At 36.2% G+C, this 16681-nt stretch overlaps 2 protein-coding genes across 3 annotated transcripts; both read left to right on the top strand.

Moving 5' to 3' along the window:
- Positions 1-2572: 2572 nt before the first annotated feature.
- On the top strand, positions 2573-5876 carry LOC133035933 (uncharacterized). The gene is made up of 7 exons (XM_061112374.1): positions 2573-2971; positions 3041-3199; positions 3502-3581; positions 3844-4255; positions 4364-5018; positions 5536-5688; positions 5791-5876. The coding sequence occupies exons 1-7, from the start codon at positions 2573-2575 to the stop codon at positions 5874-5876; spliced, it is 1944 nt and encodes a 647-aa protein (XP_060968357.1).
- A 118-nt stretch (positions 5877-5994) lies between these two features.
- LOC115709114 (threonine dehydratase biosynthetic, chloroplastic) lies at positions 5995-10069 on the top strand. 2 transcript variants are annotated; one of them, XM_030637148.2, is made up of 10 exons: positions 5995-6558; positions 6644-6823; positions 6918-7187; positions 7709-7915; positions 8193-8441; positions 8517-8587; positions 8734-8851; positions 9004-9138; positions 9273-9374; positions 9875-10069. In XM_030637148.2, the coding sequence occupies exons 1-10, from the start codon at positions 6091-6093 to the stop codon at positions 9998-10000; spliced, it is 1926 nt and encodes a 641-aa protein (XP_030493008.2). In that variant the 5' UTR covers positions 5995-6090; the 3' UTR covers positions 10001-10069. The 2 variants fall into 2 exon arrangements, with proteins under 2 accessions (XP_030493008.2, XP_030493009.2); XM_030637149.2 differs by lacking the exon at positions 9875-10069 and having other exon boundaries at positions 9273-9844.
- Positions 10070-16681: the final 6612 nt, after the last annotated feature.

Raw genomic sequence — 16681 nt, 5'->3', positions numbered from 1 at the left:
ATCACCCTGACCCAAAAGTAGGCTTAACTAACAAATCAAAGAACACGAATAGCCTCTTGAGATTGAGCCTAATCATAACAGGATTAAGATCATTTGATCTAGGATCAACTAGGCGATATTGACTTGAATAGATATTACGGTAAGTTTAATAAATCTAAGTCAAAGTTCAATATCGGTCCCTTCCGATGCATACTCCATGCATCCAACCTGAGCTTTACTTTAACCAATGCTCTGGAAAGAACATAGCATTTCTCCAAATGCAAGTAAACTCTGTTGTAGATTATCATATAAGTAAAACCCTGCGTCTCATAAATCTAGGAAACTTTATTCACATAGTCATGTTTACTTTCCAAAGTGTTGACAACACAATAAACAGGATCAAGTATGTGAAAAGGGTTTCAGATGAATTTATAAATCAAATAGACAAGCAATTGATAAGATGAACCAAAACATATACAAATGAATGAAAAATACTTCTGTTTCTTTATTGATGTTGAATAAAATGGATTACATTGAAATGGAGTTTTATTTAGGGCATAAAACCCAACACTTACTTTTTAAAAAAATATGTTAGATCTTACATAGGGTGCGTTTTATAACACTTTTTTAATTAATTTTTTGTTTTTTTTAATTAGAATAGTAAAAACATTTTCAAAAATATGTTCTACTAAAATTATTTTCACTTTTTAATTTTAAACATGACTATCAAATTTTGGATTTTTTTTTTTTTTAAAAAATTACTTTCAAAAAAAATTAAATATTTTTTTCTTAATTATAGTCTATTTATATATTTTTTTATTAATATTTTAGACCTGGACCTCGACCCAACTCGAATCTCAGATCAAGACTTGGGCCCGAACCTTGAACTGAGACCCAAAACTAGACATCGAACCCCAGACCTACATCCTGGCTCGGGACCTAGAGCTGGACCCTAACTCGAAACCAGGACTTAGATGACCATGGTCCTGGACCTAGACCCGGCCTTGTACACCAAGACTCGGACCACAGATTCATCCCCAGACTCAGACCTACACAATAGACTCGGCCTAAAACCCAGACCACGACCCCGACCCTCGAATTGAGACCCTGAATTGGGACTCAAACCTAAACACCAAACTAGGACCTGGACCCGAATCTCGAACAAAGAACAACACTTGTACCTCGAATCCCTGATTCGAACCCTGCTCCCGAAGTTGGGCCCTAGAGTCGGAGCTTGGACCCCGACCCTAACCCAAATCCAAACCCGGACATCAGTCCACAGACCCGACATCGAACCCGAACCACGGACCTAGTCCTAGACCCAAGAGCTTGGACCCTTGATCAGACTCAGATCCCTGACCCAAACTCGAATCGGGTCAGGACCCAGGCTCGGGCCCTTGCCCAAGACCCAGACTCGGGCCCTGCCCCAAGACTTAGACCCAGAATTGGCCTGAGACAAACTCGGACCCCCGCCTCAAAACTCGAACCTAGACCCCGACCCCGATCTTGGACAGGGACCCGGACCCCCATCCCAGTCGCAAACCAACCTAGACCTAGACATGACTTAACTAAAAATAAAATTAAAATTTACAGAACAACACATGTTTGTTTAATTTTTAAAATTAAAAAAATAAAAAGAGTCATGGAACATATTTTTGTTTTTTTCAAAAACAAAAATTCTATATATAGGTGCTCGAATATTGAAGAATAATAATAATGAAGGATTGTTTTTTTTTTAATTTTTAGTGTTTTAGAAAATAAAAAAAATAGTGTTAAAATATATTCTTTTAGTGTAATTTCAACACAAATTTAAGTTTTAACTTTGGAGATGCGCTTAGAGTATCTCCAACGGTAAAATTTTAGATGATGTTTGGTGATGTGGACATATTATGTGATAAAATATTGAGATGTTATACTATTGGAGAGAAGAAGATGTCATTCTAGAAATTTACACCGATGTTATGTTATAGCATTGATGCTATTCATTATTTTTTTAATAAAAAATTGAAACTAAAAAATTGTAGCTAAAAATTAGGATATATATTAAATAATAATGTGTGAGATCATAATTATAGCGTTTTTAAAAAGTGTTATACATTGGAGTATTTTTAGAAGTAAAAATGTCAAAAATGATGTAAGAGATATATAAAATAAAATATTCTATTTTTAAATAATATGTAAATTTTTAATATTTTTAAAGAATGCTATCATTAGATATGCTCTTTGATACCCATGATAAACAAGTGTTCTAGGATAACCTCTCTGCTGATATAAATCTGTGCTCTGGGCCTTGGGCTCTTGTTTGTGACCTAAATGTTCTTCTCTTGAGTGAAGATAAATCGGGAGGAAGAACCTGTGTCCTAGGGATGGTTCAATTCTGAGAAGATTTTTGTTCGAGACCGGGGGTGTGGACTTGGGATTCTTTGGCTGCAAATTTACATGGAAAAACAAGAGACAGTCGGGGGGACTTATAAGAGAACGATAGGATAGAGCATTAGTGGATACTGAATGGATAAATCTCTTCCCTCGTGGGGGTGTGAGAAATCTTCCAATCCTTTCCTCTGATCACGGTCCTATCTTATTCGACTCTGTGATGGAAAGATCTCGAGGTTCTACACCATTTAAATTCTATGAAGCTTGGTTCAAGGAGGGAAGTTGCCTGGAGATCATCCAACAAGCGTGGACCTCCTCTGGTTCAATTGACTCTAACGAGAATATTTCTAGGAGGTTTGATGCAATTCGGGTAGCTCTTCAAAGGTGGAACAAGAAAGTCTTTAGTGATTGCAATAAAAAACTCAAAGCCCTGGAATCCAAACTGCTTTTGCTACAGTCTAGAGAGGTGAATTCAAGAAGTATTGTTGAAGAGGAAGAAGTGGAGAAGGAAATTTCTAAACTTTGGGAGAAGCAAGAGCTTATTTGGCGTCAAAGATCTAGAGAGATTTGGTTGACAGATGGTGATCGCAACTCCAAATTCTTTCAGGCGTCAACTATGGTGCGAAGGAAGCGTAATTTTATTTGGTCTCTTAAGAATGATCTTGGCTCTGTAGTTTTTTAAAAAAAGGAAAAAGGTGAAGTTCTCAATAACTACTTTAAGAGGTTGTTCTCTTCCTCTAATCCTTATTTTCCTGAGGATCTTCAGGGCTTGATTTCGGGGGATATTACTACAAGAGAGAATGAGGATCTTATTTCTATCCCCACTCATGAAGAGATTTCTGAGCATGTTTTTTAGATGCATCCTTTGAAGTCCCCTGGCTCAGACAGTTTTTCTAGGTGCTTCTTCCGTAGGTGCTGGAATACGATAGGGCCTAAGACCTCGAAGTGTATTCAATCGATATTCAGGACAGGGCAAATCCCTTCTTCACTTATCATACTTTCATATGCCTCATCCCGAAGTGCGAGAATCCTAATTCGGTTGAAAAGTTTTGCCCTATTGCTCTTTGCAACTTTGTTTACAAAGTGGTAACTAGAATTATTTCGCATCGCCTTCGTTCTATCATGGATCGTCTTATCTCTCCTTTTCAGTTTGCCTTTGTCCCTAGTAGGTGGATTGCTGAGTCTTCTCTACTTACTCAAGAGTTGGTTCATAATCAAATCGAAAAGGGGTAAGGGTGGCTTAATGGCTATTAAGATTGATGTGAATAAGGCGTATGATAGACTTGAGTGGAAGTTCATCAAGAAAGTTCTCGAGGTTTTTGGATTTCATTCCCATTTTATTACCTTGGTGATGAATTGCATAACCTTTGTTTCCTACTCTATCCTTCTTAATGGTCGGCCTTTGAAGAAGTTTTTTCCCTAGAGGGGGATCCGCCAAGGAGACCCTATGTCGCCATTTTTGTTTATTCTCTGTAATGAAGTTTTTTCCAGATTGATTGCCAAGGAGCAATCCCTTGGGAGGTTGAATGGCATTCGTATTGCTCGAGAAGCTCCGGCTATATCCCATCTGATGTTTGCAGACGACACTATCCTATTCTGCAGAGCCAATGAGAAGGAGGTTGAGTCGCTGGTGAATTGTATGATGATTTATGAAAGTTGGTCTAGGCAACAATGTAGTAAACTCAAATCGGGAGTCCTCTTTTCTAAAAATTGCTCTCGGGCTCTTCAGAGAATTTTAATGGATAAATTGGGTATCGGATTGGTTAAAGGAGAGGAGAAACACCTGGAGAACCCGTTCCTTTTCTCCCGAAGCAGGAAAAAGGATTTTAATTTCCTCAAATCTAATCTTTGTAAACGGCTTGAAGGATGGCGTATGAAGACTTTGTCTACTATTGGGAGAATGGTGACCATTAATTTTGGGGCTATGGCGTTGCCTACTTATACCATGAGCACTTGTAAAATCCCAATCACCTCTTGCAAGGAGTTGGATTCTTTAGTCAGAAAATTCTAGTGGAAAGGCCGTATTGATAGCTCTAGATTCCTGGCAACCAAAACCTGGGATGTGCTTTGCCAACCGAAAGGTTGTGGAGGTCTGGGTTTCAGGGGATTCAATGATGTGAACAATGCCCTTCTGGCCAAATTAGCCTGGTTTCTGGCGGATAATAGTAATAGACCTTGGGCTGTTTCCCTCAAAGTTAAATACTATCCTTTGGAGACATTTTGGAGTGTTCAAGAACGCTCATCAGAAAGTCCGGTGTGGAGAGGAATTTTGGAGGCCCGAAAACTAATCTGTGATGGATCCTGCACTATTATTGCTAATGGCGAGGACACTAATCTGTGGTGGCAGCCATGGATTCCGTGGATGGAGTATGATGAATTCAGAGAAACTATGGAGGCTATTCGTTCCAAAGCCCCGTCTTTGCGCTGTGTTGCAGATCTTATGTTTAGAAGTAACAAAACTTGGAACCATGGCTTCCTTGAGTTTCTGTTTGGCTACGAAGTGGGGGGTTTGATTAGCTCTATTCAAATCAACACTCATGCGGAGAAGGATGTGATTATCTGGAAGAATTCTGATGCTGGTGCCTTCTCGGTTAAAGGAGCCTACCTGAATAATCAGAGGAATAGATTTGCTGAAAAGAAGGAGCTATGGAAGTGGTTATGGGAAAGTAAAATTCATCTCAGACAGAGCATGATGCTCTAGAGAGCGATAGCAGGGGCATTACCAACGTCCGATAAATTTGGGGGCTGTAATTCTAATGACTGCTCGTTTTGTTGGTCCGAATTTGAAAATCCTTTACATCTTTTTGTGAGATGTTCGATGGTCAAAGTCTTATGGTTTGGTGGCCCATTACCAATCAAAACTGAGCTAATCCCGGGTAATACTCTATTTGAATTCACTTGTTCTGCTGTTGTTAATTTGGACGTGTCTTCTAGGCATACTTTCCTCGTCTAGTTTGCCTCTATTTTGGAAACTGTGTGGCTGTGGCGGAACAGAATTCATCATGGATCTCATGTGCAGGTCTCGCTCGACACTCTGCTCTTAGATGCCAAGAAACGCTTTATTGAGATGAGCGAAATCAAACAGGCCTACTGTGAGAAGACTACACCTACCTTTCACTGCAATCCTAGTCCTGGTGGCAATTGATAGAGTTACTAATCATTGGTTCATCAGAACTACATCAGGGAAGCAGGATAGTCCGATTGCAGCAGAACTTGAAGTCATCAAACTCGCCTTACTTTGGGCCAAAGAGAAGAATTGGGAGGACGTGTGCATCTTCACTGACTCTCAAGTTATTGTGAATTCCTTGCTGGAGGAATCTTTTTCGAATTGGAGATGTTGGTCTCTTTTTTCTTCTATTCTGGAATTGAAAAAAAGTTTAGTTAATTGTTCTTGTACTTTCATTACTCGTGATGTTATTTCTTTTGTTAATGTTTTAGCCAAAGATGCTAGAAGTTTCTCCAAGGAGCATCTGAATTGTCAAGGGGAGGGATTTCCCTGGATCATGAACCTTTTATCGGTTTAATTTTAACTTTGGTTCTTTTTAAAAAAAAAAAAATAAGTAGGTATTATTAGTGTGAGAGTTTCAACACGTGCCTGCTCTCTCCGGTCACTATAAATACCCATTGAAAATTACAATCAACGGTCACTCATTTACTTTTAAAATCTATACACAAACTTTCTCTCTCTAAACCAAACACAAATAGTGAGGAGAGAGAAACTGAAAATAGAAAGAAACCATGGACACTCTGCGCCTAAACCCGGCGGTGGCTCATGTCATTGGGCCCGACCCGACCCACGTGAACCCCAAAGGAACCCGCGGGTTGAGGATGGCCAACTTCAGGCCAGTCACCATCGCAGGCGCCCTGTCTAAACAGACTGCTGAGATTTCTCCAAAACCGCCATCTTCGTCGACCGTCTTGACACGCGAAATGGGCGCTTTTCAGGGCTCTCCTCCTCCTCCGCCGCCCCCTCGGATGAGGGTCTCCGCTGATTCGTTGCAGTACCCAGCTGGTTACGTTGGGGCAGTGCCGGACCGGGTGGTTGAACAGGACGATGCTGGGATCATTGATGCGATGAGTTACTTGACTAATATACTTTCCTCCAAGGTCTACGATATCTCCATTGAATCTCCGCTTCAGTTGGCTCCAAAGCTCTCGGAACGGCTACAGAATAACATTTGGTTGAAGCGGGAAGATTTACAGCCTGTGAGTATGAATTGGGTAGTCGAGAATGTCAATTACATGTTTGAGAAAATGATTGAATGTGTTTTTTCTCTTTTGGGTTTTGTAGGTTTTCTCGTTTAAGCTCAGGGGAGCGTATAATATGATGGCCAAGCTCACCAAGGAACAATTGGATAAAGGGGTTATTTGCTCTTCTGCTGGAAATCATGCTCAAGGAGTTGCATTATCTGCTAAGAAACTGGGTTGTAATGCACTGATTGCCATGCCTGTTACCACACCAGAAATTAAGGTTCTTTCTTCATTTATTTTATGGTGACGGGTTTTGATTTTTTCGGACCAAGAAAGATGTCTAATGTATTTTTGTGTTTTGCTCTGTTTGATAGTGGCAATCAGTTGAGAGGTTGGGGGCTACGGTGGTGCTAGTGGGAGACTCTTATGATGAGGCACAAGCTTATGCAAAGAAAAGGGGCATAGAGGAGGGTCGTACGTTTATACCACCCTTTGACCACCCAGATGTGATAATAGGTCAGGGAACGGTTGGGATGGAAATTGTGCGCCAAAGCAAAACCCCATTGCATGCTATCTTTGTGCCTGTTGGGGGTGGTGGGCTAATAGCTGGTATTGCCGCCTATGTCAAGAGAGTCTCACCTGAGGTTTGTTGGTTTTATCCCTTGAAAAACTTTTCTTTTATTCAACATGCTATGTTAGATTTCCTGAACAACTTTTCTTTTTGCAAAATGTTATGATAGATTTCACTTTTTTTTTCTTTTAGGAATTTACTTCAATAAATATCGAAGCTTTGTTAAATCGCTAGCCACAAACTTGTGCACGGTGACTGGAGACTTGGGCCCTCCCCGTGTGCTTTATTATTGTCTAATATGGGGTCATTGATTTGGATTCTCCCCTCAAACCCCTTCGTTTTTTTTTTTGTTTGTTTCTCTAAATTACTCCGTAATTATTTTTGGAGCTTTGAAAATTCACTAACACATACTTATGATCGGAGACTGAAGGCTTGAGTCAGTTTATTCATATTATTTTGTCTCTTTCTTTGCTCTTACTTTGGGGTCATTGTTTTCTTTGTACAGCGAGGGTCTTTGAAAAGAATGCTGGTTGGGCTTGAACCCTATGTTCATACTTACTGATGTTTATTAAATGATGTACGTTACAATTTCAGGTAAAGATTATTGGAGTTGAACCAACCGATGCAAATGCAATGGCTTTATCATTACATCACGGGCAAAGAGTGATCTTAGACCAGGTTGGAGGTTTTGCTGATGGTGTAGCGGTTAAGGAGGTTGGGGAAGAAACTTTCCGTGTATGCAGAGAACTTGTAGATGGTGTAGTTCTTGTAAACCGTGACGCCATTTGTGCCTCGATTAAGGCAAGGCTTCTTATGTGTGCCAAATTCAAAGTCTGTGTGCTTGTTCTTGGGCTTATCTCTTGATGCATCCTTACTCGAGAAGTATGCATATGATTAGCATGTTCTTGGGGGGTGTTGTTTATTATGTTGTCCTCTTGTGGCATGAAGAGCTGTGGTCCATTTTACATGATCGCTATTTAAGAAAAAGGCTGCATTTTTTTAATTTCAAACTAGTTGAGAAGATGTCACTTATCATTAAAAGTTTTTGAGAACATAATGTCATGGCTCTCGTTTGCAGGACATGTTTGAGGAGAAAAGAAGTATTTTGGAACCAGCAGGTGCTCTTGCTCTTGCTGGAGCTGAAGCATACTGCAGATATTATGGCATTAAAGGGGAAAATGTTGTAGCAATAACCAGTGGGGCAAATATGAATTTTGATAAATTGAGAGTAGTGACTGAACTTGCTAATGTTGGTCGCAAACAAGAGGCAGTACTTGCAACCCTTTTGACTGAGGAGCCTGGGAGCTTCAAGCAGTTTTGTGAACTGGTATGTAGATGTGACTTCAATAACTTTCTCATTAAACAACTCTCGCATTTATGGTGTCAATTTACGTCTTGGCAGGTAGGGCCAATGAACATTACTGAGTTTAAATATAGATACAGCTCCGATAAAGAGGCTGTTGTTTTGTACAGGTAACTGCTTGTCGATTTGTGAATATTGATCAGATCTCAAATTTTCTGTTCAGTTTCATTTATTTTCTGAGGAGTCTTTCTCAGTCTCTAGCAGCTGTTTATTTTTTGCACATGGGTCGTTTTATTAACTTTTTCATATTATGCAGTGTTGGAGTTCACACAGTTTCGGAACTCAGTGAAATGCAAGAGCGAATGGAGTCTTCTCAACTAAAGACTTACAATCTCACTGATAATGACCTGGTTAAAGACCACTTGCGTTACTTGGTAATTTATTTTTCTTAACTCGGCTTTGTCTCTCAGTTATAAGTAGTAACCTCTTTACTTCCCTCTATCAATATGGGGAGAGTGACTTCTTTTCCAATGAACAATGTGGCCATGTCATTTTGGTAGTTTACCATGTTTCGAGTTTCTTTCAGATGGGAGGAAGATCACATGTTGAAGACGAGGTTCTTTGCCGTTTCATATTCCCAGAGAGACCTGGTGCGCTGATGAAGTTTTTAGATGAATTCAGCCCTCGATGGAATATAAGTTTGTTCCATTACCGTGGACAGGTGGGCATCAAAGCAAAACTCTCTTTTAACATACTTTCACAAAAAAGTTTAAAACAGAATGCATAATGTACCATACGTTTTGTTATGTTTATTTTTTTCTATTTTATTATATCTCATTGAACTTCCTCCAATAGGGTGAAACTGGCGCAAATGTATTGGTTGGGATTCAGGTACCAAGTTCCGAGATGGATGAGTTCCACAGTCGAGCAGACGGTGTGGGATATGAATATATAGTGGTAACCAACGACTGTGATTTCAGACTTCTGATGCATTGATTAACTTATAAAGCTTTTTAGCTTTATTGCAAAAAGGCAAAGACAGCAATAGAGGAGGGTAGTAGAACTAGAAACCCTCTTGATGAAAAAGCGCCGGGTCATAGTCTTTATGCCACATAATAGTTCCCTTCTTCATCCCAAGTTTTGTATTATGATTTAAGTTATTATGGTCATCAATTTCAAGGCAAGGACTTTTGTTTTTTGGTCATTTTTCTTGTTTTAGCCCATAACTTCTACTTATCTTGTGTCATAAACGAATCTAGTCCCAGATACTTTTTCTTTCTTTTTATGTTATTAGTAGTAGTGGTGAACATTGCTTTTGTTATATAGATTGTAATAATATACATGATGTGTGAAGAGTATGAAACGTGTATGGCATATTTCCACCATCTAAGCTAATTGGATTTCATAACAGTGGTTTGGTTTTGAAGGAAGCTGATGAGTGTTGTTGTTCTATGTAGCTGCCGTGGCCAATCAATCACAACTCGGCTCCATCAGTTAATATTGGCAATAACAAAGGAACCAGAAGTCTGTGGTGGGCGGATCCATCATTCTCACTTTTCAATATAAATCATTTGTATCCTTAGCCTTAAACGTATAATATAGTACGATATCCAGGTTGATTGTTTTTTAATCTATAAATCAATATTTCAGCCGTTTAAGGAGAAAATAATTAAAATAATAAAAATAGAGATCTCAAGTTCAAAATTCGAGTATAAAAAAATAATTAAAAAAAAATTATTATTTTATATAATAAAGTAGATAAAAGATTATGCAATCGAAAATAAACCACTCTAAATTTAGTGTACTAATTTCGTGAGAGAATTGGATACATGACATGTGAAATTTAAGATTGCATTTTTGCAAAACTGCAACCTTCATATACTTCAAGACAGATAGCACACGTTATCGGTTATATCTTCTTTTTCTCTTTTCTCCACATATTTTTTTAAGAATTTCTAAAAAATATGAAAAAAACAGTAGTAAACCTTGAACGAAAATAGAGACTAAAGAAGGTTGGTTTGATGGCCTGAGCAAATTCATGTTTATAATTTTTTAAGTTAATGTGATTTTATGTTTTCGTATTAAGTATTTATAAGTGAATATGATTTATTTTTTTTTTTAAGAATAATAATATTTAAAAAAAAAATCTTATAAAATTATAAATAAATAAAAGATCAAATTTAAATTGTTTTTTCGGTTCGTAAAATTCTTGTTCTTCACTTCTTCTTATTATAAAATTAAAAATTAATTTAAATTATAAATTTAAAAAATAATAAATGCCAAATTCTTCAATGATACGTGTTCAAACAAATATGTCCATAAGAATTAAAAAAGAAGATTGAAGTAACCTCATCAAAAGTTATTATCAAACCCCTCCTAACTCTCTTTCCTTGACCAAAAATATTACAAGAGTCTTTCATTTTAGTTTCTACAGCTACTCAATAAACGACATTAATAAAAAAAATAAAAAATAAACGACATCAATAATGAGTCCAACGACAACGTTTATATCATCTCTGACATATACAACCGCTTAACTTATATCTCAATTTGCTATTGTCTAGGGTCAAAACATTTTTTAGTATTTTAGGAGTAAGCTTAAAAGGTTAAGATAGAAAGGTAACAATGTTATGGATAGGTGGAAGTGTTTTTTTTTTTTTATTTAAGAAAGTTCATTATTAATTTTAAGGACATGTTTCAGTATGTATAAAACTAAATAATAAAACTTTAATATGTATAAAAATAAGATAACTTCTAACTCATTCTAATACACTATAAGAATCCCTTGGTGAGGTCACCAAACAACTTGTAATCATATACAATTTAGTCTGTAGAAATTAAATAAATTATGAGAAAAATCCAACTTTTTTATGATATACTTTTTTTTTATGCATTTAGATTATAGGTTTTTGGTTCTTTTTACATTTTTATGAATTTTTTTATGCTACATTTTTTGTAAAAAAAAAAACTATTAAATACCACATTTTATCTTTTTTTTTTTTAACAATACCATATTTTATCTTTCTTCCTTCATTATTTACATAAACTTGAATTAAAAAATAATATCTTTTATCTTCTTTTTTTTTTTGCTAAAAATAATAAATATAATAACTTTTAGACCATGGATACTCTGCTTCACTAAGATCTTCACTTGAGAATACTCCTGTACTCCGCCATAGCCGAAGCACTAAGCTTTTCTTCTTCTCTATTAAAATATCTTATTAGTAGTAATGAACTTTGCTTTTGTTATATAGGTTTAATAATATACATGATGTGTGAAGAGTATGGCATATTTCCACCATCTAAGCTAATTGGATTTTATAGAAAATAAATAAATAAATAAATAAAATTAGAGATCTCAAGTTCTAAATTCGAGTATATAGAAAAATAACAATTAAAAAAATATATTATTTTATATAATTAAGTAGATAAAAGATTATCCAATACAAAATAAACACTCTAAATTTAGTGTACCAATTTCTTGAGAGAATTGGATACATTAACTAGACATACAAATTTACGACACATAGGACATGTTTGCTTACGTTCAACCCAATTCCTTATACATGATATATGAAATTTATGCTTGCATTTTTGCAAAACTGCAATCGTTCTATAACTTTCATATCCTTCCAGACAGATAGCACATCTATCTTCTATTTGGTCTAATTTTATATGGTTCTTTTTCGAATCCTTTCTTCTTGTACCGCCCTCCAAAAATAATTCACGTTGTCGGTTGTATCTTCTTCTTCCTCTCCTCTTTCTCTTTTCTACACAGAATAGTTTAGGAATTCTCCATATTATTTTAAGAATTTCTGAAACATATGAAAAAAACAATAGTAAATAATGGATGAAAGTAGAGACTAAAGAAGGTTGGTTTGATCGCCTGAGCAAATCCATGTTTAGAATTTTTTAAGTTAATATGATTTTGTGTTTTCGTATGGAGTATTTATAAGTGAATAATATGTTTTCCTATTTATAAGTGAATTATACTTATTTAAAAAAGATAATACTATTTTTTTAAAAAAAAAATTAAAAAAAATCTAATTAAATTAGAGATAAATAAAAAATAAAATTTAAATTGTTTTTTCTTTTCGTATAAAATTTCTTGTTGTACGCTTCTTCTTATTATAAAATTATATATTAATTTAAGCTATAAATTAAAAAAAAAATAATAAATCTCAAATTCTTCAATATTACCTGTTCAAAAAAGCATGTCCATTGTACGTACTCAAAAAAAAAAAAAAAACATGTCCATCAATGAAAAAAGATAAGAATTAGAAATGAAATTGAACGTAATCTCAACATAAAAAGTTATTATCAAACTTTCCTCTGCAAGTTGTTTTCCTTCACAATTTTGTTTTGATAGCTACAAATATTAACATTCTCCCCAAAGAAACGAAAATGCACCTCACTAAAATGTTGACTTTTTACTCCGGCCGGCCGCCACTCCCCACGATCGCCACCGCAGCTCCGTTCAACAACCATATAATATAGTGATCCGAGAGCAAAGTATACCGTTCGATCGTCCGTACTGATCCCGAAACCTCTTCCAAACACGTACGGTGTTGTGTTCATCGTCAAGATCATTAATTTTGGGTCCGTCCTGGCCGCCTTGGATCTTCATGGAATTGGAACTTGAACACAAACTCTTCTTCTCCTTCCAGAAAATGCTTTGGTTCCGATATCCAATCGTGCCGCGCGCCGATCACCCTTCTCCACCATTGTCCCTAGCTGATTCACTGATCATCCACTAGCTAGTATTACTGCTACCAACTGATTGCTTCCTCGATCGATATTATTATCATTTAATACTTGTTTGATTTTTGTGTTTTAATTGTTTGATGCATCTATTGCTTCCTCGATTTATATTGTATAGGCTTTGGAATTGGATAAAGTGTTAATGTGCATAAAAACAACCCTTTCCCGTGATCTGCCTTATGTAAATTTATGTTTTATTCCTTAAGTCAATTTTTATTGAGGCTTTTTCATCTTATTAATTATTCCATTTATTCTTACCATATTTATTATTTATTTTTTTTTTCTGGTGAGAGATAATCAATTGTCAAAGCTTTTAATTACTAATTGGAATTTAGTTTTCAATGTTATTCTTAGTTTCTTTTTTGTTTCTAATGGCTTTCAATGCCTTTTTTTCGTTAAAACTTTTACTGTCAAGTGCATTTCTTATTATTTTATTTATTTTTGGCACAAATCTTTCACCCCAACCTTTTTCAAACATGGGATGAAAAGAGTAAAGATCGGACTACCTCTAGTAAATGACAATTTTTGCGTTCGGCCACACCATTTTGTTATGGTGTGTCTACACAAGAACTTTGATGAACAATCCCATTGAATTGCACATAAGATCCAAGTAAAAAATTGAAGAAATCACGACCATTGTCGATTTTTAACACTTGAATGTTTGTTTGGAATTAAGTTTGGATCATTTTTTGGAAATTTTGAAAAATATGACTTATTTCAAATTTTTCTTTCATGAGAAATGTCCAACTTAGGCAGCTGTGATCATCAACTAGTAATAAAAACCAACGTGCTCCACTGATATTTTGAATTTTGGATGGTCTGTTAGACTATATATATAGTGTATGTAATATAGCATATACAAATGATATGAAATGTGGAAAATAAACTGTAATCATATCAATAATATATGCAATGAAAGGATCGATGTACCTCCAGCCATTGATCTTTGAGCTTCAATCCCTGCGATAGCTTCGGTATTGGAGTTCGGGCTTCCTCGCTCTCTCAACTCTCTTTAGATGGAATTTGCTGAATGAATTCAGAATGAGTGAGGAGCTCGGGGACCGAGACCCTATATTTATAGGTGAGATACTCCATCAGTATCTGCGCCACATTAATTGTCAGAATATTTTGACAATTAATTCAGGAAATCAAATCAGGTAATGAATATAGAAATCTGACCATATATAGAATATTACATAATTGATTTTGTTCAGATTTAATGAATATAAAATATTCATTTATCAGAAAATCAATTATTTATTTATTTCCTTAAATAGAAAATCATTTCCTTAATTAGAAAATAATTTCCATAAATAAAAATATTCTAATATTCTCCCACTTGGTCAGCATTTAAACTAAAATATTCAAACCCAACGTTCCTCATTATATAATAAACATACGAATCATAGCGACATGTCCTCATTATGAATCGAGTATTATCTTCCATGTATTACAATACATTTATTATATAACAATGTACTTTATGTGGCAATGTACTTAAGTGAATAAACCCTAAACCTTATGTTTATTTAGGTCCTCTGAAATTTTTCTCAAATGTAAAATTAAGATGCGCATAAATATGAGAAAAATCAAAATAAGAGTTTCATTAATAATAACTTTATTTGTACAAATTACATAAGGGAACCAAGTCCCATGTTCTCTACATGATCCTTGAATTTATGAGGTGGCAAGCCTTTTGTCATAGGATCGGCAATCATCAATTCAGTGCTAATGTGTTGAATGACCAATTTATTTTCCTTAACACGTTCTCTAATAGCTAAGTACTTAATGTCGATGTGCTTGCTTCGACTTCCACTTTTGTTGTTCTTAGCCATGAAAACAAGAAATTTCGAATTGTCACGAGAACATCTTTAGCGGCCTTGCAATGGAATCAACCACTCTAAGGCACGAAATGAAACTCTTTAGCCATACACCATGTGATGTAGCCTCAAAACAAGAAACGAACTCGGCCTCCATAGTAGAAGTAGCGGTCAAAGTTTGTTTGTTACTCCTCCAGGACACGGCTCCACCGGCAAACATAAACACGTAACCGGATGTAGATTTACGTGAATCGGTGCAACCGGCGAAATCGAGTACGAGTAGCCAACTACTTCTAGATTGTCGGTTCGTTTGAACATCGGTTTGTAATCCTTAGTACCACGAAGATACCTCATTACTTTCTTTGCGGCTTTCCGGTGGTCTATCCCGGGTTACTGCGAAATCTTCCTAACATTCCGACGAATAAGCAATGTCGGGTCTTGTGCACACTGAGCATACATTAGGCTTCCGACGGCGAAGCATAAGGAATGTTCTTCATTTGTTCTCTTTCAAAATCATTCTTTGGGCACTGGCTCAAATTTAATTTATCACCCTTCATAATTGGAGCAACGCTCGGTGAACAATCTTTCATATGAAATCTTTCTAAAACTCTGTTGATGTAGGCTTCTTGAGATAAACCTAAGATACCTCGGTATCTATCTCTATGAATCTTAATGCCTATGACATAGGAAGCTTCACCCATGTCTTTCATCTCAAAGTTCTTTGAAAGAAATTGTTTCACTTCACGTAGCAACCCTTTATCATTGGATGCAAGAAGAATATCGTCCACATATAAAACAAGAAAACAAATTTTACTCCCACTTTCCTTCAGGTATATGCATTGATCCATGACATTCTCTTCAAATCCAAAGGAAGAGATGACATCATGAAATTTTAAATACCATTGACGGGATGCTTGTTTTAATCCATAGATGGACTTCTTGAGCTTGCATACCAAATCCTGACCTTCACTAGAGGAGAATCCTTCTGGTTGTTTCATGTATACCTCCTCCTCTAGATCACCATTCAGAAAAGCAGTTTTACATCCATCTGCTCCGGCTCTAAATCAAAATGAGCAACTAATGCCAAGATGACTGCGAGGGAATCTTTCTTTGATACGAGGAGAAAAAGTCTCCGTATAGTCAATTCCTTCCTCTTGAGTGAATCCTTTAGCAACAAGTCTCGCTTTGTACCTCTCGGTGTTGCCTAATGAGTCTTTCTTAGTTTTATAGACCCATTTACGGCCAATGGCTCTCGCCCCATTAGGCAACTTTACAAGTTCCCGGACTCGTTGCACCTCATAGAATTCATTTCATCATCCATAGAATTGTACCACAATTTTGATTCTCTACTGTTCATAGCTTGTAAAAACGTTTCTGGATCATTTCCAATTCCAATATCAGATTCTAATAAATACACAACATAGTCTTTGTAAATCTTTGGTTTGATAGGTCTAGTAGATCTTCTTAAGACTTCACCAACGAGGCTCTTGGGGAGCGAGCGGTAGTTCGGCGGGTTGTTCAACGATTGCGAGCAACTCTTGAACATTTTGATCTCTACCGGATTATCATTACCAACTTGTGGATCTTCGGTGATTGGTAATGGTTGTTGAACATTCGTTTGAACTACGGGAGTGTTAACCATTATCAATCTTGCTTTTGAAGTGGAAGGTTACGAAGGATCTT

The sequence above is a fragment of the Cannabis sativa genome, chromosome 3 (genome assembly GCF_029168945.1).
Source record: "Cannabis sativa cultivar Pink pepper isolate KNU-18-1 chromosome 3, ASM2916894v1, whole genome shotgun sequence".
In the NCBI taxonomy this organism is placed as follows: domain Eukaryota; kingdom Viridiplantae; phylum Streptophyta; class Magnoliopsida; order Rosales; family Cannabaceae; genus Cannabis; species Cannabis sativa.
The sequence above is the reverse complement of the archived record's forward strand: the minus strand, read 5'-3'. Positions and strand labels throughout refer to the sequence as shown.

Coding starts and splice junctions, on each gene's coding strand:
- LOC133035933 (XM_061112374.1), top strand. CDS start 2,573: ATGGAAAGATCTCGAGGTTCTACACCATTTAAATTCTATGAAGCTTGG. Junction 3,200..3,501: donor ATGAAGAGATTTCTGAGCAT/GTTTTTTAGATG, acceptor TCTCCTTTTCAG/TTTGCCTTTGTCCCTAGTAG. Junction 4,256..4,363: donor TGTCTACTATTGGGAGAATG/GTGACCATTAAT, acceptor AGAAAATTCTAG/TGGAAAGGCCGTATTGATAG.
- LOC115709114 (XM_030637148.2), top strand. CDS start 6,091: ATGGACACTCTGCGCCTAAACCCGGCGGTGGCTCATGTCATTGGGCCC. Junction 6,824..6,917: donor TTACCACACCAGAAATTAAG/GTTCTTTCTTCA, acceptor TCTGTTTGATAG/TGGCAATCAGTTGAGAGGTT. Junction 7,188..7,708: donor TCAAGAGAGTCTCACCTGAG/GTTTGTTGGTTT, acceptor TTACAATTTCAG/GTAAAGATTATTGGAGTTGA.